This window comes from Schistocerca cancellata, chromosome 2 (genome assembly GCF_023864275.1).
Source record: "Schistocerca cancellata isolate TAMUIC-IGC-003103 chromosome 2, iqSchCanc2.1, whole genome shotgun sequence".
Classification (NCBI taxonomy): Eukaryota; Metazoa; Arthropoda; class Insecta; order Orthoptera; family Acrididae; genus Schistocerca; species Schistocerca cancellata.
Window position 1 is genome coordinate 1,149,046,204 of NC_064627.1, and position 25,297 is coordinate 1,149,071,500.

The window sequence follows — 25,297 nt, forward strand, 5'->3', positions numbered from 1 at the left end:
GGTTTCAGCAATGTCGTGCATCCAAGGCAGGTGTGAAGATTTACAATACATTTCCAAAAAAAAACCCAATAGATTCTCTGCTTTTTTCCTCATACAACCCTTACTGAGTTGCAGAAAGTGGCCACTGCAACACACTGGATTGCAGTTTGTGGTGCCTATTTGTAGCATAAAATAAACATGTCTGCAGTATACATGGCCACGTCCATACACAGTTTCCGAAAGGACACCTCTTACTGGTGATGCCCAACTTCATTACAACAGTGCTCTATCGTTTGTGTGTCACCAAAGATGACCTATAATGGCATTCAGTTCTATTACTGCAGAGCGATTATAGTAGCCTCTGAAAAAGATGGTTTTGCAATCACAGGTCTGTACACCTTTATTTCATCTGTGGACCCAATGCATCACTCGAAAATGAAAAATGCCATTCTCTGCTCTACAGGAGAAGAGAATAATGAGAAATTTATTGGTCAAAAACGTCTCCACTGCAGGGATGGAGACCTCCCCAAACTCCATGGAGTGCAACACAGCACTTGTGTTGTTATGGAAATATGAATTCAGCAGTTCAGCTTTCCTGGCTGCACAATAATGTGTCATCTTTCTTACTCTATGCCTTTACATATGTCTGCTTGTGTCTGTAAATGTGCAGATGGATATGTGTGTGTGTGTGCGCGCGCGCGCGCGCGCGCGCGAGTGTATACCTGTCCTTTTTTCCCCCTAAGGTAAGTCTTTCTGCTCCTGGGATTGGAATGACTCCTTACCCTCTCCCTTAAACATTCCATGTGGGAAAAAATATCTAAAAACAAAGATGATGTGACTTACCAAACGAAAGTGCTGGCAGGTCGATAGACACACACTCCACCAAGAGTGTATTTCCGCCGTCCACCTAACCTTCGTAACCTCTTAGTTCATCCCTATGAAATCCCCAAACCATCTGCCCTACCCTCTGGCTCCTACCCTCGTAACCGCCCCCGGTGTAAAACCTGTCCCATGCACTCTCCCACCACCACCTACTCCAGTCCTGTAACCCGGAAGGTGTACACGATCAAAGGCAGAGCCACGTGTGAAAGCACCCACGCGATTTACCAACTGACCTGCCTACACTGTAAAGCTTTCTATGTGGGAATGACCAGCAACAAACTGTACATTCACATGAATGGACACAGGCAGACAGTGTTTGTTGGTAATGAGGATCACCCTGTGGCTAAACATGCCTTGGTGCACGGCCAGCACATCTTGGCACAGTGTTACACCGTCCGGGTTATCTGGATACTTTCCACTAACACCAACCTGTCAGAACTCCGGAGATGGGAACTTGCCCTTCAGTATATCCTCTCTTCTCGTTACCCGCCAGGCCTCAACCTCTGCTAATTTCAAGCTGCCACCGCTCATACCTCACCTGTCATTCAACAACATCTTTGCCTCTGTACTTCCGCCTCGACTGACATCTCCGCCCAAACTCTTTGCCTTTACAAATGTCTGCTTGTGTCTGTGTATGTGCGGATGGATATGTGTGTGTGTGCGAGTGTATACCTGTCCTTTTTCCCCCTAAGGTAAGTCTTTCTGCTCCCGGGATTGGAATGACTCCTTACCCTCTCCCTTAAAACCCACATCCTTTCGTCTTTCCTTCTCCTTCCCTCTTTCCTGATGAAGCAACTGTTGGTTGCGAAAGCTTGAATTTTGTGTATATGTTTGTGTTTGTTTGTGTGTCTATCAACCTGCCAGTGCTTTTGTTTGGTAAGTCACATCATCTTTGTTTTTAGATATATTTTTCCCATGTGGAATGTTTCCCTCTATTATAAACAAAGATGAATTAACTTACCAAACGAAAGTGTTGGTATGTTGATAGAGACACTAACAAACACAAACACACACATACAAAAAGAGAAAGTAAGATGACAGAAAAGATTTCGAAATGCAACAGTGACGATAACAAATGTAATTGTTGGGTTCACATTAATGATATGAATATAATAGAGGGAAACATTCCACGTGGGATTATTTGTAATTTTCAGGGTCAAATAATGTTATTGGTATATGAACAACAAAATATCTTCTGTGGATGTTTATAACTTAATTTTCTATCTTCTTGGATGCACTGGACTTCATCACATGGGGGATGTAATTTCAGATGGTTAAATCCAAAAGGTAGATGCTGTGTTCATATGATAATACAAAAAGGTGTCTTTTCATACACAAATTAAGTATGTTCACATTTTAGATTTCAAAGTAATATACCATAAAATATATTGAGTTGAAACTATTGATCGTTTGACATGCAAAATGTTTAGTATACTTCCTGCCCGATTAAGTTTTAGGGAACACTTCATTTTTATCAAAAATGGCAATTTTGGAATTATGTTCCCTGTTCAATAAATTTTTGTGGACACCCCATGTTTCATACTGAAGTCAGTGGCTGCTCATAACCAAACATTCTTAATTATCTCGCAGATGGCTCATTTGCAAACTCATGTTATTGCTTGTATTATTGTATACTTTTTTTTCCTCATCAGTTGTAACAACATATACACTGTTAAAAAAAAGCACAACACCAAAAAATAATGTAGAGTAAAAAAATAATGTAGAGTAATTTTGGAATGCATTTGTCCAGGTAACATATTTAAGTGATTAACATTGCAAGATCACAAGTTAATGTAAGTGAAATAAGCCACTGCAAATGTGTAATGCCAGCACATTAACCAATGTAACCATCAGAATGGTGAATGCAAGCATGCAAACATGCATGTATTGTATTGTACAAGTGCCGAATGTCAGTTTGTGGGATTGGACTTGCATGCAAGTTGCACTTGGTCGTCAGTCAATACATTGGCAGATAATGCCTTTTGTGAATGCCACTATAGTTGTCGTCTGATGATGTCCCATATGTACTCAACTGGAGACAGATCTGGTGATCGAGCAGGCAAAGGCATCGCGTCAACCCTCTGTACGGCGTATTGGATTTTGACAGTGGTATGAGGGTGAGCATTATCCTGTTAGAAACCCCCCCTGGAATGCTGTTCTTGAACGGCAGAACAATAGGTTGAATCACCGTACAGACATACAGATTTGCAGTCAGGGTGCATGTGATAAGCACTAGAGCATTCCTGCTGTTATACAGAATCGCATCTGAGACTGTAAGTCCAGGTGTAGGCCCAGTGTGCCTAGCATATAGACAGGCTGGCTGCAGGCCCTCCACTGGCCTACTTCTAAAAACACACAGCCATCACTGGCACTGAGGAAGTGCCAGCTTTCATCAGAAAAAAACAACGCACCTCCACCCTGCCATCCATTACCTCTTGCTTAACACCACTGAAGTCACAAACGGCAGTGGAATGCAGTTACAGGGCATCTGGCTTGGAGCTTGCAACGGAACCTATTAAAGACTTTACTTTACCAAAGTATGCGATACCATCCAAATTCAACCACTTTAACGAGTATTTATGATTATAGAAAAGTTATCGTGTATGTTAACAATGATTGCATAACATGTCTCCATAAACAGTCAACCCATTAAATTATACTGAATAACTGACCCACACAAAAGTTTATATAACTTGATCACTGATACAGCAAATGTCATCGTGTAAAAACACTGAGTTCATCTTAAATAATTAATATGAAGTGTGAAAAATAGTGGCCAACTTATGTATTTTGGATCTCCTTAAATAAAAATCACCCAGTGAAACCTATTTGTTCACTAGGACTGTTTTCACTCAGTATTCACATAAACACTCCTATTTTAGATGAAAACCAATGTAATTCTTAATAATTCATGCTATTTACTTATTTATGCAAATTAGAGAAGTCAACTGACAAACTTCTAAAAAATGGCCTTTTTGTAACAAAGAATTATTCTGTCAATTCAACAAATCTGTCTGTCATTTTAATAACCTGTTAAATTATGTCACTCAATATAAATTAATAACTTTTCTGCACAAATTACGATAACAGATGTACATGTGACTTATAAACTATATCTCTTTTTAGTAGTTCTTTGACAAGGTTATAAATACAAGCAGCAAGAAGGGTCGGGAGCGGAGTCTGAATGTCACTTTGGTAACGTGTATGTGTGTTATTGTTCGAGGTGGATAAACATTGCAAAGAACATGTAAAAGAAGTGCTTTGTGTTGTGTCATTGCCGTTGGTGGACAGTGGAATTAAGATGACCACCAGAGTAATAAATATTTGAAGTTTAAATATTTGTTGGTTTCACTCATTATTTATCATCAAAAGCACATAAAAAACACGGGACCTCATCTTTTTACCCCTAGACAACCAGATGTAGAGCCAGCATTAGCATCGAGACACAGCAGTGATCCAGCAAGCAGCAGTGATTACCACAATGCATTTTAATGGCGCCAACCTAACATCAAGTGCTAACAAGCTCCGTAAATGGGAGTGAAATAGTGTTATTATAGAAATATCTACGACTAGGTGACCATTATACGCTGTTATTGAAGTAATCAATTTATAACAGTTCAGTGTATAACTATGGTGCCAACTGCTGCTCAACTTGGTGCTTCAGATGCAGTATGACGTGCCAGAGCCACACACTGAACAGAATAATCTTCCCTCTTGGCAGTGCCACATGGCCATCTGGAACCCAGTCTCCTTGCGACTGTACATTCCTGTCACCACCGCTGCCAGCAATCATGTACTGAGACTATGTTTCCGCCAAGTCTTTATGTAATATCACAAAAAAAACTTCCAGTTTCTCATAGCCCTATTACATGACCTCATTCAAACTTAGCGAGCTGTTGATAATGGTGTGTCTGTTTTCTTAAAGGCATTCATGACTAACGTCAACTCACCACACCCAATCTCAAAGGTAACTAAGGCTCCTGACCATTGATGCATATATTTAAAGAAAACCTGATTTGCATCCTCAAAGTGACACTACTAGTGCCGTCCTTATGCATGCAACTGGTGCAACATTTGAATAGAAATTATCTTTCAGATGTAAAAACGTGCCTACCAATTTTCATTTGTGTCGCACAACTCCTTCTTGGTGTTGCGATTTTTTTTCTGTCAGTGTATTTTTCTTACTAGCTCACTGAAAGTTAGCAATTTTCTTGTCAAATGAGTTTTTAAACAAAAACTCTTTGTTCTTAAAAGGAAAAAAAGAACTATAAATCCTATAGCACTACTAAAAGAAGAGCGGTACCAGAAAAATTATTACTTATTAAACTATTGCAATTAGAAAAGAAGAAAGATGATTTTCAGAAATGAAAAAAGAAAAATTTCTAGGAGTGTTAAATTTTTCAGTGATAGGTGCCACTGCTTCTTACAAATAGAAAAGAGTGTGTACTCATTATTAAACATCCTGTGGTGCACTTTTCTCTTATCAGAATGAATGTGCATGCACCAACTACTGAAAGCAGATACAACATTTTAAAAGTGTAGCTGAATACACAGCTTTTTAAACTTTTAATAAAAAGCTTTTAAAGTTAAACATTTGTCTGTCCTTATGGTAGTGGTATCTAGCAGAATATATTCCCAATCTGTCACAAGTGTTGTTACTTTCCAGATGATTGGTTTCATTTTCATAAAATATTTAAGGGTCTAGTATTTGAATCAGTTCTCATACATTATATGAGCATGGAACTTCCTGACAGATTAAAACTGTGTCCTCAACTGAGACTCGAACTCAGGATCTTTTCCTTTGTGGGCAAGTGCTATACCGACTGAGCTACCCAAACAAGACTCATGACCTGTCCTCGCAGCTTTAATTCCACCAGTTCCTCGTCTACTGCCTTCAAAAGTTCACAGAAGTTCTCCTGCAAAACTTGCAGAGCTACCAATCATTGAAGAAAAAATACTGTGGAGACATGGCTTAGCCACAGCTTGGGGGTAATTCCAGAATGAAATTTTCACTTTGCAGCTGAGTGTGTGCCGATATGAAGTAAACATGTTACTTGCTTCAGGACTCATAATACATGTGATAGTTGGAATTCCAAGCAACTTACATTCACAGATGAGACAGACATCTGTTTTTGTAAAAGCCTTTGTTCATTTTCCATTACTTTTTCTGACTCTTCTTGGCTGCTAACAAGCAAATTTGAAAAACTGGAATCATTTGTCAGGATGTCGCTGAATGTGCCCTGATACTCTATTCTTCCCTGAAAGAAATCAGAATAACATAATAATTATAGCATTGGACTGTTTCAGTGTGTGTGTTTACGCAACATCGTAAAGAGTATTGCTCATTACAAAAACAGAAAACAGATTTATTTTATATCATTGGTCGCTTGTGAGCCCCATTCCTATGCAAAAAGTTGTTCTTTTTTGTAGGATTTCAGTCTACTACATAACACATTTGTTAGATAGGGCTAAGAGTGTACGAGGTTGTTGTAGAAACTTAACACCAAAAGTAGGGGTGGAGAACAGACAATTGGTAATGAATAATAATATTTTACCACAATGGCTGTCATTGGATAAGATTGAGCTTCTTTTTATTGTGCTTGTGTTACAGTTCCATTTTTAAAAATATGCATCACTAAAGCCTGTTAGATTGGCCCTACGTGGGTCAAAGTTGAAGACAACACTTTGTGGCATCTGATCATGTGGACAACATTCTATGATTACATTATTACATGTGCAAACTAATGAGTTCTTGGGCATTGGCTCATTTTTGTAGAACCATCCTGATGGGTTACACTTTTGCATACACTGAAAATGGCTGCACAGTCAAATCTGTCTCATAATAAAAGCAAAACAAAGGGAACTTTTAATTCACCTGACAACAGTCAGTGTGTAAAATGTTACCACCCAGACAAATTGTGTTATCTGTGGACCTTGGTGCAACCAAAGAAACAGATAGTAACAAAAATATGGGTTTACATCATCAGAGCATAACAACAATGTAAAAAATTTTAAAAATCCTGTGAGGAGGTAAATTAATTAAGCATTATAATGATTTAGTTTTGTCAAGAATTTGATTTCTGTTACTACTAGTACAGGCAGGGAATATTGTCAATAAGCACAGAAAAATTTCAATTCATTCATCATTTCTGTGCCTGGTCAGCATTTCCAGAATGTAGCAACTCTGATGGCTTTGTTATTTGCCTTGATCAAGTCCTGTGTTGTGAAACGTCATTCTAGTAGAGAACATATGGACAAATGGTGTGGATTTTGTGTTGTTCCACACTCACTAGACATGTCTTCATCAACTGCACTCACTAGACACGTCTTCATCAACTGCATGGTTATCTTGAAATGACAGATGTCCACTGTAAGATTACAGTGATCTCCAAACAGGCTAATGTAGATCATTTTCTGGAGACAGCTCTTCCTTTGCAGGGATATCTGGCAGCACCTTACTCCTCCATTTGGTGATGTGTTCAGGCTCTGATGTTCCCTCCAGTGGTTGAGTCCTAGTGATGAAGCTCTTTCTAGATTTCAATCAACAGACTACAACTTGGTGATCATGCAGTGGATGATGAGGATCATTGATCTGCTTTGCCCTCTGCACATTGACAGTGACAGCCTTTCTGATATAGGGGGGAGCTATTCCAACGATCAGGTAGAGTTTATCTAGTAGAGTTTGTTTCATAGATTACAACAGGGTTTGGATGGTCTCACTGAATGCAGTGTCAACCCACTTGTCATGAGAAGTTGCACTTCATACAGGTGAAACATACAATGTGGCTAACAAACACAAAGCAACACTGGAAGTTCTCAGAATGTGAGGGCCAGCTCCCCAGGTGGTGGCTGTGAGCTTCCTCAAAACATTGTTCCCTGCACTGACCATCAGCCTGGTGTTATGGCAATGTTCCTTGAAGGACAGTGTATGGTCAAAAGTAACACTCATATATATAGGTGTTTGGCAATGCTGAACCTGTTTACCTCGCCTCATGATGACCAATTCATGTTTAATTTCTCTATTCCATAAGTGAAATGTGCACACCTGAGTCTTAATGGGTTTTGGGCTTAGATGACAGACCTCATATAAAGGCCTTGTGTATCCAAAGATGAAGCCAACTTTTCTTCTACATCTTCACTTCAGCAGTCTTCTACATCTTCATACATCTTCACTTTGGCAGCCTCTGCTATATCACCATTATAGATGAAATGCCTGGAGTGTTGTGTATTGCGCTGAGTGTTGAGTAATCAGCTGACCATAGGTGTAAATATTACAATGCACAGGAGCAAGCACACTGTTCTGAGGCCCTCCTCCTCTGCAAACTATTGTATGGGCATCCGTACACTTGATCTCAGAGTAGCACTTGCAACTTTCATCCTCAGTTATTTGCTGGATGCATTCCAGCCTCTGCCTTCCTCTTCAGTTTTTACCCTCTACAGCTTCCTTTAGTACCATGGAAGTTATTCTGTGATGTTTTAACAGATGCTGGTTTCAAAGAAGTAACAAAAAACATCGTAAAATATAACTATGACAAGCAGGACAGTGTTGTAATTTACACTGGAGCTAAAGACATTTACGAAAACTGCTATGAAAATGTATAAACAGCTCTTGAGTGTTTTGCTAGTACTGTCAAATACAAACATTTTACTGGTGAACTTTACCCACAGGCATGATTTACCTGAATGGTCATGTGTGAATAAGGAAATTCACAGAATTAATGCGAAACTTAAAAGTAGTTGTAGACTATTCAGCAATGTGAAATTAATTGACTCAAGTACACTTGATAGAGAATGTTTTATGAAACATGGGCTTCACCTTAACAGAAATGGGAAGGCCAGGTTAGGAACCTTAATAAGGGAAGCAATTAAATGTAATTACAAAGCGACAGCCACTGAACTGAGATGGTATAAATCTCCAATAGCAGAAACACCAGCACAAACAGCAGCAGCATGCAAATGGACCGTCCAAAAAACAGTAGCAACAGAGGAACCTACTACTGGACCAACATTAGCAGCAGCAGAACTAACAACAGAAGCAATAGTTACAGCATCAAAAACCAACCAACCAGAATCATTAGCAGTCACAGGAACATCAGAAGCAGTAGTTCCAACATCAATAACCAAGCAACCAGAATCACTGGCATTCACTGCAACAGCACACAGCAGCAGCAGTGGAAATAGGAGCAGTCATCACACCAGAAGAAGGCAGCCACCCTTGAGAAGCCAGGATTTTTGCTGGGGCAAAACAGTGAACAACAGCACATAACAGGGAAATATTTGCAAGCAGAGGAATCTACAACAAGGTATGAAATCTTGTAACAGTGTAAGAGAAAATGCATCAACAGAGTGTAAAGTCACAGGTCAGTTGGATTGTTCAAATCAGCTAAGAATTATGAGTCTGAACATTCAATGTCTTAAAAACAAGTACCTTGAACTTGAGGTAGCAGCAAATAGTGACCATATTGATTGTTTGTGTGTTATGGAACATTGGTGCAGGGACAGTGAACTAAACAGCATAAACTTAAGCCAATATAAACTTGCCAGTCGGTACTGTAGGCAAAATGCCAAAGGTGGTGGTGTATGCATTTATCTAAATCCCAAGCTTAAATTTAATTTAAGATATGAGGCTAAACCATTAATCATAGAAAAGGATTTTGAGGCAGTAGCCATTCAGTTATATAGTTTAAAGAAGAAAATAATTGTTGCAGCAATTTAAAGGTCACCTTCTGGAGATACTGAAGTCTTTCTTAAGAATTTGGAAGAAATGCTCAACATTTTCTCAAATGAGAACTCTACCATAATTCTTTGTGGTGACTTTAATATAAATCTATTGGTCCAGAGTCCAGTAAAAAACAAGTTTTTAGACATACTAAACAGCTTCAACATGTTCCCCCACATATCAGCTCCCACTAGAACAACAGATTCCAGTGAAAGCCTAATAGATAACATCTTCTCAAATGTGGACACACATGAAGTTGCAGTTACAAATGTGAATATAGGATTATCAGATCATAATGCACTAACCTTTAATCTCACTGCAACTCCCAAGGAGGAAGAAAATAAAAAGGAGTACAAACGATTTTTCTCTACTGAAAATTGTAATCAGTTCAAAAATAATTTTAAAAATGCAGTTTGGTCAGAGGTCCTGGCACAAACAAACACAAATGATGCTTACAATATATTTGCTTCCACTTTTATGACATACTTTGAAATGTGTTTCCCAAAAAAGTTTTTGAGTTATAGATCATCTGGATCAAAAGGGACCTGGATTACACTCGGAATTAAAAAGTCAAGTGAAACCATGAGATTACTAAGTTTAAAATTAAAAACATGTCATGATCAGCAGTTTGTTGAGTATGTGAGGACACACAAAAAGACTTACCGCAAAGTAATAGCAAAAGCAAAATTATTAAGTAATGATAGATTAATAAGGCAGGCTAGTAACAAGCTCAGAATGATGTGGAAAATGGTAAAAAAAGAAACTGGGGGTCAAACTAAAGAACAGGAAGTCAATCTTAAAAATAGTGAAAATATTCCCATAGAAAAAGATGCCATGGCAAACTATGTAAACAATTATTTTGTAAATATTCCCCTTACTTTAAGTAGTAAATTTAAGCAACAACCAACAGTGACAACTCCAATGGTAAATACCAGCATGATGGCAATGCCAACAGATGAGCATGAAGTTCTAAAAGTCATTAAATGCTTGAAATCCAAAATGTCCTCTGGGTTGGATGATGTACCTGTATCAATAATTAAGAAAATTGCTCCATGTGTTGTCAAACCTATAGCGCACATAGCAAACTTGTCCCTTAGTGAAGGGATATTTCCGGACAAACTTGAAATCTCTAAAGTGATACCTCTATACAAAAATGGTGACAGACATAAAATAGAAAATTACTGAGCTATATCTCTCCTCCCAGCCTTCTCCAAAATACTTGAGGAATTAATGAAAATCTGGGTTACAAAATATTTAGAAAAACATAAACTAATAAATAACAGTCAACACGGCTTTCGAGCAGAGCACAGTACAGAAACAGCCATATTGGACTAAACAACAGAAATAGTAAGAAATTTGGAGTCAAATAAACAGGTTGTTGGAATTAATCTAGATTTATCCAAAGCCTTCGATACTGTGAACCATGTAATATTACTAGAGAAACTTGAAGCAATAGGCATCAGGGGTACTGTTAAAAAATGGTTTGAATCTTATCTGCAAAACAGGTCACAAGTTGTTGAGCTGAGGTCATCCAACAATCTTCACAATTTTAAACTCATATCTGAACCAAAACAAATTGAAATAGGTGTTCCACAGGGCAGCATTCTGGGCCCATTATTATTTCTAATTTATATCAATGATATACAGGCTCCAGACAGCTCAGCCAAAATTCTACTATTTGCAGATGACACGAGTATCATAATTAGTGATACAAAAGAGTCATTGTGTACTACAGCAGAGAAAACGCTCTCATACATACAGTCATGGTTTTATTCAAATAAGCCGACATTAAATACAAAGAAAACAAACTTTATACAGTATGGAAGCAAGTGTCAAGGGGAAAATATCTGCCTTATGCTGGATAGCAAACAAATAGAAAAAGTGTGCACCACAAAGTTTCTGGGAATGCGAATTGACCAAGATTTAAACTGGAATGAACACAGTGTATATCTTACTCAGAAACTTAGCTCAGCATGTTTTGCCTTAAGAATAATATCCAAGGTATGCAGCAAAGAGTGTATTAGAGTAGTGTATTTCAGTTATTTCCAATCAGTTGCAAGTTATGGCATAAGTTTTTGGGGTAAAACCAGGTCAAGACTAAATTACATTTTTATTATGCAAAAAAGAGCTATTCGTATCATGACACACAGCCCACCACACACTCACTGTAGACCCTTATTCAGACAATTAAAGATACTTACAATACCATCAATATATATTTTAAATGCCTGGAAATGATAAGTAAAAATGACTGCAATCTCCAAACCAACTCAAGCTACCATGATCACAATACAAGGCATTGTAAAGACTTCCACATTACCTATGTAGCAAAAACTAGAAGTCAGAAACATGTTAGCCACTTAGGAATAAAGCTTTTAAACGCACTTCCATCTCAAATTAAAGAATTGAAAGGCAAAAATAATTTCAAGCATGAAGTAAAAAAATACTTGATGGAAAAATGCTACTACAGTGTAAATGAATACCTGTCTCAGACTGTGGATTGTAACCTGTAGCCTACTTATTTTTTAAAAATTCAGACTAATTTAATGATGTTTTCAACTTTGTAATTATGATACTTAGGAAAAATCTGTTAAATATCCGTAATACATTTTGTGTATATCCGTTATACATTTTGTGTATAAGGCATAGTTCATGGTCTAAAATTGTTTATCATGAGTACGTACTTTTGTTTTTTGGGTAATAAGTTCTTGTACACTACTTATGTACTATGTGTATGTAATTTGTTTGCTGTTTGTATATGTTTGTCAATTTATTATGTCTATGTGTTGTTATGTGTTACATGTAATCAAATGACAAATCCTATATCACCTGTGTGATCTATTGGATGCTAAATAAATAAATGCCCCATCATCCTGTCCCTTCTACTTTTCAGTGTTTTTCATATACATTTCTTTCTTTGCCAATTCTGCAGAGAACCTCCTTATTCCTCACCTTACCAGTCAGCCTAATTTTCAACATTCTTCTGTAGCACCACATCTCAAACACTTCAGTTCTCTTCTGTTCTGGTTTTCCCACACACCATGTTTCACTACTACACAAAGCTGTGCTCCAAATATACATGCTCAGAAATTTCTTCCTAAATTCTTCCTAAATTTCTTCTGTAGCACCACATCTCAAATGCTTCAGTTCTCTTCTGTTCTGGTTTTCCCACACACCATGTTTCACTACTACACAAAGCTGTGCTCCAAATATACATGCTCAGAAATTTCTTCCTAAAATTAAGGCCTATGTTTCATGTTAACAGAATCTTCCGTCGGTTCTTGGTAGAACATTATAATAAATGAAAAGCACCAGTTTGCTTTTGTTCTACAATATTACTTTCATTGTTAACCGGTTTTTGGCTTACAAGGCCATCTTCAGAGATTTACTGAGTATTATCACCAAAGAAGTTACAATGTTTGCAAACAACATTGGAAGAGAAGTAATACATCTAGACTGAAGTAGAAACATACAGTAAGTAACATCTTTGAGAGTGTCGTGGTACTGCATTTTAACATTAACATTATAATCAAGCCACTGTTTTGATTATAATGTTAATGTTAAAATGCAGTACCATCACACTCTCAAAGATTGCATTTACTGTAGGTTCCCTCAAACGCCTCCATTTTCCTGCATTTATTTATTTCTGTTTATCTTATTGATATTGCTTAAGTTCCTTACATATTCTTTAGTTACATTGATAACTGTCTCTTCTTTTAATTGGTTTGGGTATCACTCTCCATGTTTCATACCTCCTGATGTTGCCTTGTCTACTACTAATTTTATTTTATTTTATTAGTTTTGTTTATTAATAGAAACTGTTATGTAGGCATGCTATTCCTATTTTGTGTTGAAGGTTCTCCTGTCTACTCCATTGTTATTTATGTAATGTTCAATTTTTACTTTTTCAATGCATTACCACCACACTCTCAAAGATGTTACTTACTGTATGTTTCTACTTCAGTCTAGACTCGTTACTTCTCTTCCAATGTTGTTTGCAAACATTGTAACTTCCTTGGTGATAATACTCAGTAAACATCTGAAGATGGCCTTGTAATCCAAAAAACAGTTAACAATAAAAGTAACATTGTAGAACAAAAGCAAACTGGTGCCTATGTTTCATATCAGTCAACTTCTCTTGGCTAGGAATCCCCTTTTGCCAGTGATAGTCTCTTTTTATGTCCTCCTTACTCCATCCATTATGAGTTACATTATTGTCTAGAGAGTAGAAAGCCTTTAACGTCATCTACCTTGTGATCCCCAATTCTGATGTTAAGTTTCTCACTGTTATCATTTCTTCTACTTCCAATTGCTTTTATCTTTTTTAGATTTACTCTCAATCCATATTCTGTACTCATCAGGCATTCCATTCAGCAGATCCTGTAATTCTTCTCCACTTTCACTGAGGATAGCAATGTCATCAGTGAATCTTATCACTGACATCCTTCCACTTTTCTTTCTGTCATTTCTTCTTCGATGTATATATTAACAGTAGTGTCTTACAACCTTTTTAATCTGAGCACTTTGTTCTTGGTCTTTCACTCTTATTGTTCCCTCTTGGTTCCTATACATATTGTGTATTACCTGTCTCACCTGAATTTTTCTCAGAATTTTGAAAACCTTTTACCATTTGACACTGCCGATCACTTTCTCCAGGTCAACAAATCCTATAAATGTGTCTTGATTTTCTTTAGTCTTGCTTCCATTATCAAACACAACATCAGAGCTGCCTCCTGGTGCCTTTACCTTTCCTAAAACCAAACTGATTCTAATCTAACACATCCTCAATTTTCTTTACCCTTCTTCCATATACACTCCTGGAAATGGAAAAAAGAACACATTGACACCGGTGTGTCAGACCCACCATACTTGCTCCGGACACTGCGAGAGGGCTGTACAAGCAATGATCACACGCACGGCACAGCAGACACACCAGGAACCGCGGTGTTGGCCGTCGAATGGCGCTAGCTGCACAGCATTTGTGCACCGCCGCCGTCAGTGTTAGCCAGTTTGCCGTGGCATACGGAGCTCCATCACAGTCTTTAACACTGGTAGCATGCCACGACAGCGTGGACGTGAACCGTATGTGCAGTTGACGGACTTTGAGCGAGGGCGTATAGTGGGCATGCGGGAGGCTGGGTGGACGTACCGCCGAATTGCTCAACACGTGGGGCGTGAGGTCTCCACAGTACATCGATGTTGTCGCCAGTGGTCGGCGGAAGGTGCACGTGCCCGTCGACCTGGGACCGGACCGCAGCGACGCACGGATGCACGCCAAGACCGTAGGATCCTACGCAGTGCCGTAGGGGACCGCACCGCCACTTCCCAGCAAATTAGGGACACTGTTGCTCCTGGGGTATCGGCGAGGACCATTCGCAACCGTCTCCATGAAGCTGGGCTACGGTCCCGCACACCGTTAGGCCGTCTTCCGCTCATGCCCCAACATCGTGCAGCCCTCCTCCAGTGGTGTCGCGACAGGCGTGAATGGAGGGACGAATGGAGACGTGTCGTCTTCAGCAATGAGAGTCGCTTCTGCCTTGGTGCCAATGATGGTCGTATGCGTGTTTGGCGCCGTGCAGGTGAGCGCCTCAATCAGGACTGCATACGACCGAGGCACACAGGGCCAACACCCGGCATCATGGTGTAGGGAGCGATCTCCTACACTGGCCGTACACCACTGGTGATCGTCGAGGGGACACTGAATAGTGCACGGTACATCCAAACCGTCATCGAACCCATCGTTCTACCATTCCTAGACCGGCAAGCGAACTTGCTGTTCCAACAGGACAATGCATGTCCGCATGTATCCCGTGCCACCCAACGTGCTCTAGAAGGTGTAAGTCAACTACCCTGGCCAGCAAGATCTCCGGATCTGTCCCCCATTGAGCATGTTTGGGACTGGATGAAGCGTCGTCTCACGCGGTCTGCACGTCCAGCACGAACGCTGGTCCAACTGAGGCGCCAGGTGGAAATGGCATGGCAAGCCATTCCACAGGACTACATCCAGCATCTCTACGATCGTCTCCATGGGAGAATAGCAGCCTGCATTGCTGCGAAAGGTGGATACACACTGTACTAGTGCCGACATTGTGCATGCTCTGTTGCCTGTGTCTATGTGCCTGTGGTTCTGTCAGTGTGATCATGTGATGTATCTGACCCCAGGAATGTGTCAATAAAGTTTCCCCTTCCTGGGACAATGAATTCACGGTGTTCTTATTTCAATTTCCAGGAGTGTATTATTTTTGTCAGCAACTTGAATACATGAGCTGTTATGCTGATTGTGCAATTCTCACTCTTGTTAGCCGTTACAATCTTCATCATGGTGTGGACGATGTATTTCCAAATGTCAGATGGTATATCTCCAGATTCATTCTCCTTACACACCAATGTGAATAGTTGTTTTGTTGCCACTTCCCCAATGATTTCAGAAATTCTGATGGAATGTTAACTATCCTTTCTATCTTAATTGATTTTAAGTCTTTGAAACTCTTTTAAACTCTGATTCTAATACGGGACCCCATATCATTTCTGCATCAAACTCCTGTTTCTTCTTATATCACATCATCAGACAATCTTCTTCCTCACAGAGGCCTTCAATGTACTCTTTCCACCTGTCTGCTATCTCCTCTGCATTTAACAGTGGAATTCTCATTGAACTCTTAATGTTACCACCCTTGCTTTTAATGTCATGGAAGGTTGTTTTGACTTTTCTGTATGCTGAGTCAGTCCTTTTCTTTCAATTTCTTCAAATTTTTCATGCAGCTATTGAACCTTAGCATTCCTGCACCTCCTATTTACTCCATTCCTAAGTGGCTTGTATTTCTGTGTTCCTGAATTTCCCTGAACATTTTTGTACATACTTCTCTCATCAATATGCAGTTTTCTTGTAGTTGCCCTTTTTAGAGTTGTCCATTCCTACTCAGCTGAACTACCTACTGAACTATCCCTTACTACAGTGTCTGTAACATTAGAGAACTTCAAGTGTATCTCTTCATTACGAAATAAATCTCGGATGAACATCCTGGTGTGAGTGTACAAAGGACACAATATTTTGGCAATCAACCTTGTTGTCATCATCAGGTATCTCTTCATTCCTTAGAACTTCCGTATCCCACTTCTCTGTGCACTGATTATTCTGAACTAGCCTCTTAAACTTCAGCCTACTCTTCATCAGTACTGAATTATGATCTGAGTCTATATCTGCTCCTGGGTATGTCTTACAATCCTGTATTTGATTTTAGAATCTCTGCCTGACCATGGTGTAATCTAAATGAAATCTTCCCACATCTCCTGGCCTTTTCTGAGTATACCTCCTCTTCTTGTGATTTCTGAACAGAGTATTTGTTATTACTATCTGAAATTTATTGCAGAACTCAATTAGTCTTTCTCCTCTCCCATTCCTAGCACCAGGCTCATATTCTCATGTAATTCTTCCTTCTACTCCTTCCCCTACAACTGCATTCTAGTCCTCCATGCCTGTTAGATTTCCATATCCCTTTACATGATCTTACCCTGTTCAAACCATGAGGAGCAATATCTGACTGCTTCATGATTTTTCAGACTGAACTGCAACTTATTGAGGAGTAAACTTTCTTTCAATTATGTAGTTAACTACATTAAGAATAAAATGTTTGAAGGTCTTTAGACAGTGGCTCAATGAAATGAAACAAGATAGAAGAGGAGCAGATGAACATCTTGTTATATGTGATTTTTAAGATACACATATCAAAAAAATGTTTTGCATCACCCCAGTTCCCAGAAATCCTGAAGATAGACGTTGACTGTGGATATTGTATCACAGACGCAGTCCCTTTGACTGTTCAGAGATGTCACTAAACCTGCCCAAAGACGTGAACAACCATGCATGAGCTGCACCTATTAGACGGAGGGGGTCCAACAGCCGATCAGTTCCAGTCATTCCACCAGGAAGGAGGTACATGGCTCGTGTTGTTTGTAGTTCAACCATGCCTAGACGGTCATTACCACAGTTCGATTGTTTCCACATTGTTACTTTGTGCAAGGAAGGGCTCTCAACAAGGGAAGTGTCCAGGCATCTCAGAGTGAACCAAAGCAATGATGTTTGGACATGGAGGAGATACAGAGAGACAGTAACTGTCGATGACATGCCTTGCTCAGGCCACCCAAGGGCTACTACTGCAGTGGATGATGCTACCTAAGGCTTATGGCTCAGAGAAACCCTACAGCAATGCCACCATGTTGAATAACGCTTTCTGTGCAGCCACAGGACATCATGTTATGACTCAAACTGTGTGCAATAGGCTGCATGATGCACAACTTCACTTCCAACGTCCATGGGGAAGTCAATCTTTGCAACTATGACACCACGCAGTGCGGTACAGATGGGTCCAACAACATGCCAAATGGACCGCTCGGGATTGGCATAATGTTCTCTTCACCTATGAGTGTTGCATATGCCTTCAACCAGACAGTCATTGGATCTGTGTTTTGAGGCAACCTAGTCAGGCTAAATGCCTTAGACACACTCTCAGCAAGTGCAGCAAGGTGGAGGTTTCCTGCTGTTTTGGGGTGGCATTATGTGGGGCCAACGTATGCTGCTGGTGCTCATGGCAGGCGCTGTAACAGCTGTACGATATGTGAATGCCATCCTCCGACAGATATTGCAACCATAACGGCAGCATATTGGTGAGGCATTCGTCTTCATGGGTGACAATTCGCGGCCCCATCATGCACATAATGTGAATGACTTCCTTCAGGATAACAACATCACTCTGCTAGAGTGGCCAGCATGTTCTCCAGACGTGAATCCTATCGAACATGCCTGGGATAGATTGAAAAGGGTTGTTTATGGATGACGTGACCCACCAATGACTCTGAGGGATCTATGCCAAATTACCGTTGAGGAGTGGGATGATCTGGACCAACAGTGTCTTGGTGAACTTGTGGATTGTATGCTACGACAAAACAGTCATGCATCAATGCAAGAGGATGTGCTTCTGGATATTAGAGGTAAGGGTGTGTACAGCAATCTGGACCACTGCCTCTGAAAGTCTTGCTGTACGGTGGTACAACATGCAATAAAAAGGGCGGAAATGATGTTTATGTTGATCTCTACTCCAATTCTCTGTACAGGTTCCGCAACTCTCAGAACTGAGGTGATGAAAAACTTTTTTTGGTGTGTATATTTTGTTATCCATTCTTCATTTCATAGGCAAATGTGGCATACGAAGTCAAAATTTTTATCTAATGAGTCTATGACTATGGGGAGATTGCAGGAAGAAATTTTAAAAAAGAACTCCAAACATATTCCTAGTGATAACACATCAGTTGAATAGAAAATTGGTGGGTAAGAGTTGTCAGGGTAACTTGTACCTGCTTTGTGTAATACTTGGCAATGTTTTATATAAAAGATATATGTTAAACTATAAGTACTCACATTATTGATTATGGCAATTACATCAGCACTCTTGAGATATTGTAGTTGATGAGTAGCTAAGATTCGTGTTTTTGCCTTAAGATAACCATCAATGCACTCCTGAAATAATTGTTTTCCAACATGGGTATCTACAGCTGACAGTGGGTCATCAAGCAAATAAACATCAGCATCTCGGTATACAGCCCTGAAAATGAGAAAAAAATCCTCTACATTTTCTGTAAATTTCACAAGTTGATACTTACTAAGAAGTAAGAGGAAGACAAGACTCTGATAGCCTGGAGGAGTAATGTATAATAATAACTGAAACATAATTGGGTTTTGAACATCTATTGTGGTTCTGACAGGTACCCACACAAGTCACCCAAATGAGTGCAAACTGCTAGGTGTCAAATTGAATCCACAATCATATCACGTCAGGCCTTGTGTATAGCACACATTGTCATACATTGTGTATAATATGCTTCATAACCACATCATTACCCATCATGAACATGTGTTTTAAGTTACGTACCATGAATAAGCCAAGGCAATTAGTTAATGCTACTGACTTCATATTCAGGAGAAGTAGGATTTAGGTTATTTTTCTTATTTAGACTTTACTTGGTTGGCCTGATCACTTCACTTCAAATGAATGTTTATATGGCTCTTCCAAAAAGACTGCCACTCACTTTCCTGGGCACACTCACAACTGAGCTTCCTATCTACCCCCGATGACCTCGTTCATTTCTTCACACCATCAACTGACTCCGTGTTTTAGACCTTTAATGATCTAGCACAGGAAACCAAATCAGGTACATATTTGGCTAACACACAAATATTCATCATGCTCATCTGCATTATTATTTTCAAACTCTGTACATCAATTTCACATCTGTATTTATCAAAAGACATTATCATTGTACACCTCAACAAGTACCTATCTGATTCACACGTGAAAAACTCACTATGGTATAAGACTGTACATCTGATCATATTCCTGTAAGTGCTGTTGTGGTGACATTTGGTAGTGTGTAGATGCTAAGTAAAATATGCAACATAAAGAGACAAATGTTAGTAACACACACACATAATCTTGAATTCCCCAGAAAATTAAGTGTTCTGATCTGAGGGAGGGGAAATAAGGAAGACATGCTAACATTTCTGTACACATCTCAAAAACTTATGAAATCTATTCATTTTCTAAGCAAAGTGGAAACACTGTTGTTGTTGTTGTGGTCTTCAGTCCTCAGACTGGTTTGACACAGCTCTCCATGCTACTCTATCCTGTGCAAGCTTCTTCATCTCCCAGTACCTACTGCAACCTACATCCTTCTGAATCTGCTTAGTGTATTCATCTCTTGGTCTCCCTCTATGATTTTTACCCTCCACGCTGCCCTCCAGTACTAAATTTGTGATCCCTTGATGCCTCAGAACATGTCCTACCAACTGATCCCTTCTTCTAGTCAAGTTGTGCCACAAATTCCTCTTCTCTCCAATTCTATTCAATACCTCCTCATTAGTTATGTGATCTACCCACCTAATCTTCAGCATTCTTCTGTAGCACCACATTTCGAAAGTTTCTATTGTCTTCTTGTCTAAACTATTTATCATCCATGTTTCACTTCCATACATGGCTACACTCCATACAAATACTTTCAGAAACGACTTCCTGACACTTAAATCTATACTCGATGTTAACAAATTACTACACAAATAAATTATCAATGCTTTGATGTCTTTTGGGAAGTTAGTACTGGTAATTTTTGCTAGCCTGGAAGTATGGATGGTTTTCATTAGTTGATCTGAGTCAAAGATGTATTTGCCAATAAGGTTCTCTGTAATTAAAAATATAGAATACAGCACATTTGAGGATGTTTAAATGAGTCATGATTCTGTTCTAAGTACCCTTGCTCACTGTCAATTGTATTATCTTGAAAAATTCACTTTCACTTGCATCATCACATTTTCTTCATGCAGAGAGCTATGGCAGCATGTGGTGACCTACTGAATAAAATTTTTTACCAAAGAAAATCATTAAATAGCTGTATGTTTTGAGAAGTTATTTTATTTAGACAACAACTAGGTTTGTCATCTCAATAATCTCATCTTCAGTCCCGTATAGACATTCAGATGTATCAAACAATGGAAAATCCTGGATGAAATGTAACAATTGTATAAAAGAGTGTCACAAAATAAGCTTTCGGTCAACAAAGCCTTTGTCCAAACTAGATAAAACACACACACACACACACACACACACACACACACACACACACACACACACACACACACACACACACTTGGCTGGGTTGGAGATTTTCTCCACTCAGGGACTGGGTGTTGTGTTGTCGTTGTCCTAATCATCATAATTTCATCCCCATTGACGCGCGAGTCGCTGAAGTGGCATCAGATCGAAAAACTTGCACCTGGCGAACGGTCTACCTGATGGGAGACCCTAGTCGCAAGACATTTACATTTACATTTTAATATCTGGATTCCATGAATTCATTTTGGGAGTGTTTACTTCAATGACTTGACAACAACTGAGCACACCTACAGTCTGAGGACTGCAGGTGTGCTCAGTCATCAAAGTACAAAATCCAAAAGTGAATTAACAGAACCCAGATATTGACGGCTCCAGTATGCAATTATTGATCCATCTGATTGTCTGTACATGGAGCGAATAGGGGCACGAAGATAACATTCATGAGATCTTGAAATTGGTTGTCATTTAAATAAAATAACTTCGCAAAATATATGACTGTCTGGCTATTTTCCTTGGTAAATATTTGTCCCACTTCCACAATGGATCAAGAGACACTGAATAAAAAGTCATACAACATTTTGAGCAAGAAAAATATATCTTCCTCTTTGTATTTCTATGACTATTAGTTATAAGAATGGCATCACATGAGTAAATAACGATGTGACACTAAATAGTGAAGTCCTTTTGTACAAAAAGAAAAAACACAAATATCTGAGAAAATCTTTAAGGTTAGAACTGGAGTTCAAATCATTTTCACTGTACTTGTTATAAATATCAGAACTGGTTATTTACTGTTATATAGACCATGTTCATTGTGTCTGATTAAGATGGGGAACATTTCAGGTGGTTTACAAAAGAACACCTCATCATGCCAACAAACATATGGTCCTGCTGATTACCTACAAGAATGATTTGCATTTTTACTTATGTTAGCTCAATTCTATGAATTAATATGTCTTAAGGTTTCCTTACTCATCATTACCATCAAATGTTTGGGAGCACAAAAAAACTGACATGGCAAGGAGTCTGTGAACTATTTATTCAAGAATTTCACCATGAAAAACTGCACTCTCAAACACAAACCTGCAGCTGCAGCAAAACTCAAAATAAAAATAAAGCTACCTAAGTTAATGAAAGTTAATTCAAAACATTTACAACTTATGTTTCTCAGCTTAAATACAGTAAGTATTAAGTAGGTTTCATGAAGAGAATGAGTAGTTTTATTCTTCAAATAAACGTTTTGATTTATAAAATGGCTATTCATAAATTAACCTATGAGTGGCTATTAAAAATAAACAATTGGTTGTAGCTTGATGTGCCTTACCTGGCAAGATTGATCCTAGCTCTTTGTCCTCCACTAAGTGAAACACCTCTTTCTCCAACTATAGTCTTGTCTCCAAAAGGAAAGAGTTCAAAGTCTCTCTGTAAAGCACAGACTTTCACAACCTGCTGATACTTTTTGTGATCATATGGTTGTCCAAACAAAATGTTCTGTCGTACTGAACCAACAAACAGCCAAGGCTCTTGTGATGCATAAGAGACAACTTTATCAACCGAAATAGAGCCAGAACTCAGTGGTAGTTCATGGAGAATTGCATGAAGCAGTGAGCTCTGAAATCATAATGCAGGTATAGGATAAATAAACCAAATAAATACATTTAGTCTGATGTGAAAGGTACATTATAAACCCATTTATTTTCTTCTGAAACAAATGAATAGAATATATTTTCTGGCTTTTTACATATATTTTCAAAAATTCAGTATATATGAATGTAACGTATACATTTGAAAGCCAAGAAGAGTATTGATTGTAGTAGACAAACTATTGCTTGTTTGTGGAATATATAACTTCCTTGTTTGATGCAAAATTATCAGTGAATTCAGTTTCAATACTTTTTTTGCAATTAATGGCCATAATGCCAATTCAGTCTACAAGTAATTTCATTTTAAAAATAATCTCTGCAATCTGGATGACATTGCTCTGCAACATCCTTTCTTCCAGGAGTGCTAATCCTGCATGATGTTCAGGAGAACTTCTGTGAAGTTTGGAAAGAAGGGAGATAGGTCTTAATTGAAGTGTAGTTGTGAGGTTGACTTTTGAGTCATGTCTGGATAGCTCCAGTGGTGAGGATGAAAGGCAAGGTTCCAAGTTCAAGTACCCATCTGTCATATAGTTTCAGTCTGCTATGATGTTTCAAAACAGTGAACACTCCACTGCAGAGTGAAATATTCATTCTAGAGGCAAGAGAGTTCTTTTCCACTTTCACTTTTACACAAATTCACTGAGATACATTTGGGCCATTATTTCTTAAGGCAGCATAGACTGAAATGTCAGGTGGGCTGTTTACTCTTGTTCATGTAAATTAGATTCACAAAATCAGATGACTGCTGAAAATTCATATAAACAATGTCTGCCACTTTTAGAATCACAGTCTTTTCCCTCCTCTTGCATGTTTGCTATTTTTACTTGGGCCAGACAACATTCATCCACATATTTATTTTATAGATAGGGAAGTATAGTTTAAAATTAAGTAATGATATTCACAGGATACATGGAACAACATAAGTTAGATACAGAAAAGTGTTGTAATGTGATTTATTAACTTTTTCTATGGATTGTTCAAATACACAAAAAACATTACACATAGTATTCAATCCTATCCAGTACATAGTCCAGCAAAATGGGCCGTGGGTGCACTACACATCAGATGCTGCTACCCAGGTAGCTGACTGTGTGTGGGTTGCAAAAATGGTATTTTAGACAGGACAACACTCCGTCCAGTCCAGATAATGAAAGTTGTAGGACACACTGAAGCGTTAGTGTAAGATGCACAGAAATGCCTCCCACAGATGAGTTGATTAAAATCCTAATGATCAGCTGCTCAAGCATTGATGATAAGTCCCAAACTTTGAAGCAGTACTAAAAAGGTGTGGAAGTCATATAATATAAGGTGCAGAGAGCTGGTTATAACTGGAAATTGGCAGCAGCAAGATCTTTGGAGGAAATATTAGTGCATATCAAAAGAATGGAGAAATGGAAAATGCAGTGGTTGTACTAGTCCCAATAGACAAGAAACTCAAATCAGGTGAATAGCTGTGTGAGTGTGGTTCATTTGCCAAGACTCAGTATCAAGGGAAGTCAGCTACCAGACTTATTCACATGTCACCAAACCTGTTAGAGAAAACCATCATTCACCAGTACATATGTTACACAGTAGCAAAATGCATAAATGGTTTGTGGTATGTTGTGACCATTTTTAATGAACTCAAACACTGATATCAAACTTGAACACTGTATTTAAGTTTATACTACTTTATCCATTTTTGTCTTACACCATTCTCAAAAGGCCCTACAAAAGAAATATATGAAAGAGTACAGTGCAAAAACATTGGTACAATTAAATTAAATGTACATTGCAAAATGGGAGAAGTAAGCACTAACTGAAAATACCTTTGATAAAATATAGAAAATGCACATAAAAAAAATAAAAAGTAAAAACTAATTTAAGAGAAGTAGAACTCACCACACTATCTACAACAAATTCTGAGCTAAAGCAAAACTGAAACTGTCAAACATGGATACAAAGTGTCTTGTCTGCATTCATTTCATTTTTGTTTAATACAGTTATTGCACATTTCTATCATATAATTCCATTATATTTTCATAAGGTTTGCTTTTTTTAATTTGTTCTTGGAAAATCTATACCCATTGCTACAAGAAATTATTGGAATTCAATAGATGTCGACTCATTATGGTATTTCTTTACATAACATTCATTTACAGTAATTTTGTGTTTACTTGTTAATTTATACCAAACAAATATGTTCTATGTGTAACTTTTCATTTACCTATACCCATTACACAAGCTCAATATAGCTACCGTACAGTTTCATGTATAAAATCCTTTAACTATATTCAAATCCTTTAAGTATTCATATAAAAGCCATTAGGTATTCATAAGATTTGTTTTCGAGAGAAGATACTTAAAGTGTTTCAACTATTCTGCATACATCATCTGTCTGGTGACAGATTTGTCATAATGCTCCAATATTTTTG

At 38.5% G+C, this 25,297-nt stretch overlaps 1 protein-coding gene across 2 annotated transcripts in view; it reads right to left on the reverse strand.

Moving 5' to 3' along the window:
* LOC126163186 (ATP-binding cassette sub-family C member 4-like) overlaps positions 1-25,297 on the reverse strand; it is a 275,451-nt gene that overhangs the window by 75,975 nt on the left and 174,179 nt on the right. For both annotated transcript variants that reach the window (XM_049920137.1, XM_049920138.1), the window contains exons 10-12: positions 22,565-22,851; positions 18,996-19,179; positions 5,967-6,119 (exon numbers count right to left, since the gene is read on the reverse strand). In XM_049920137.1, coding sequence (XP_049776094.1) covers positions 5,967-6,119; positions 18,996-19,179; positions 22,565-22,851 — 624 coding nt within the window. The remainder of the gene's footprint in view (positions 1-5,966; positions 6,120-18,995; positions 19,180-22,564; positions 22,852-25,297) is intronic.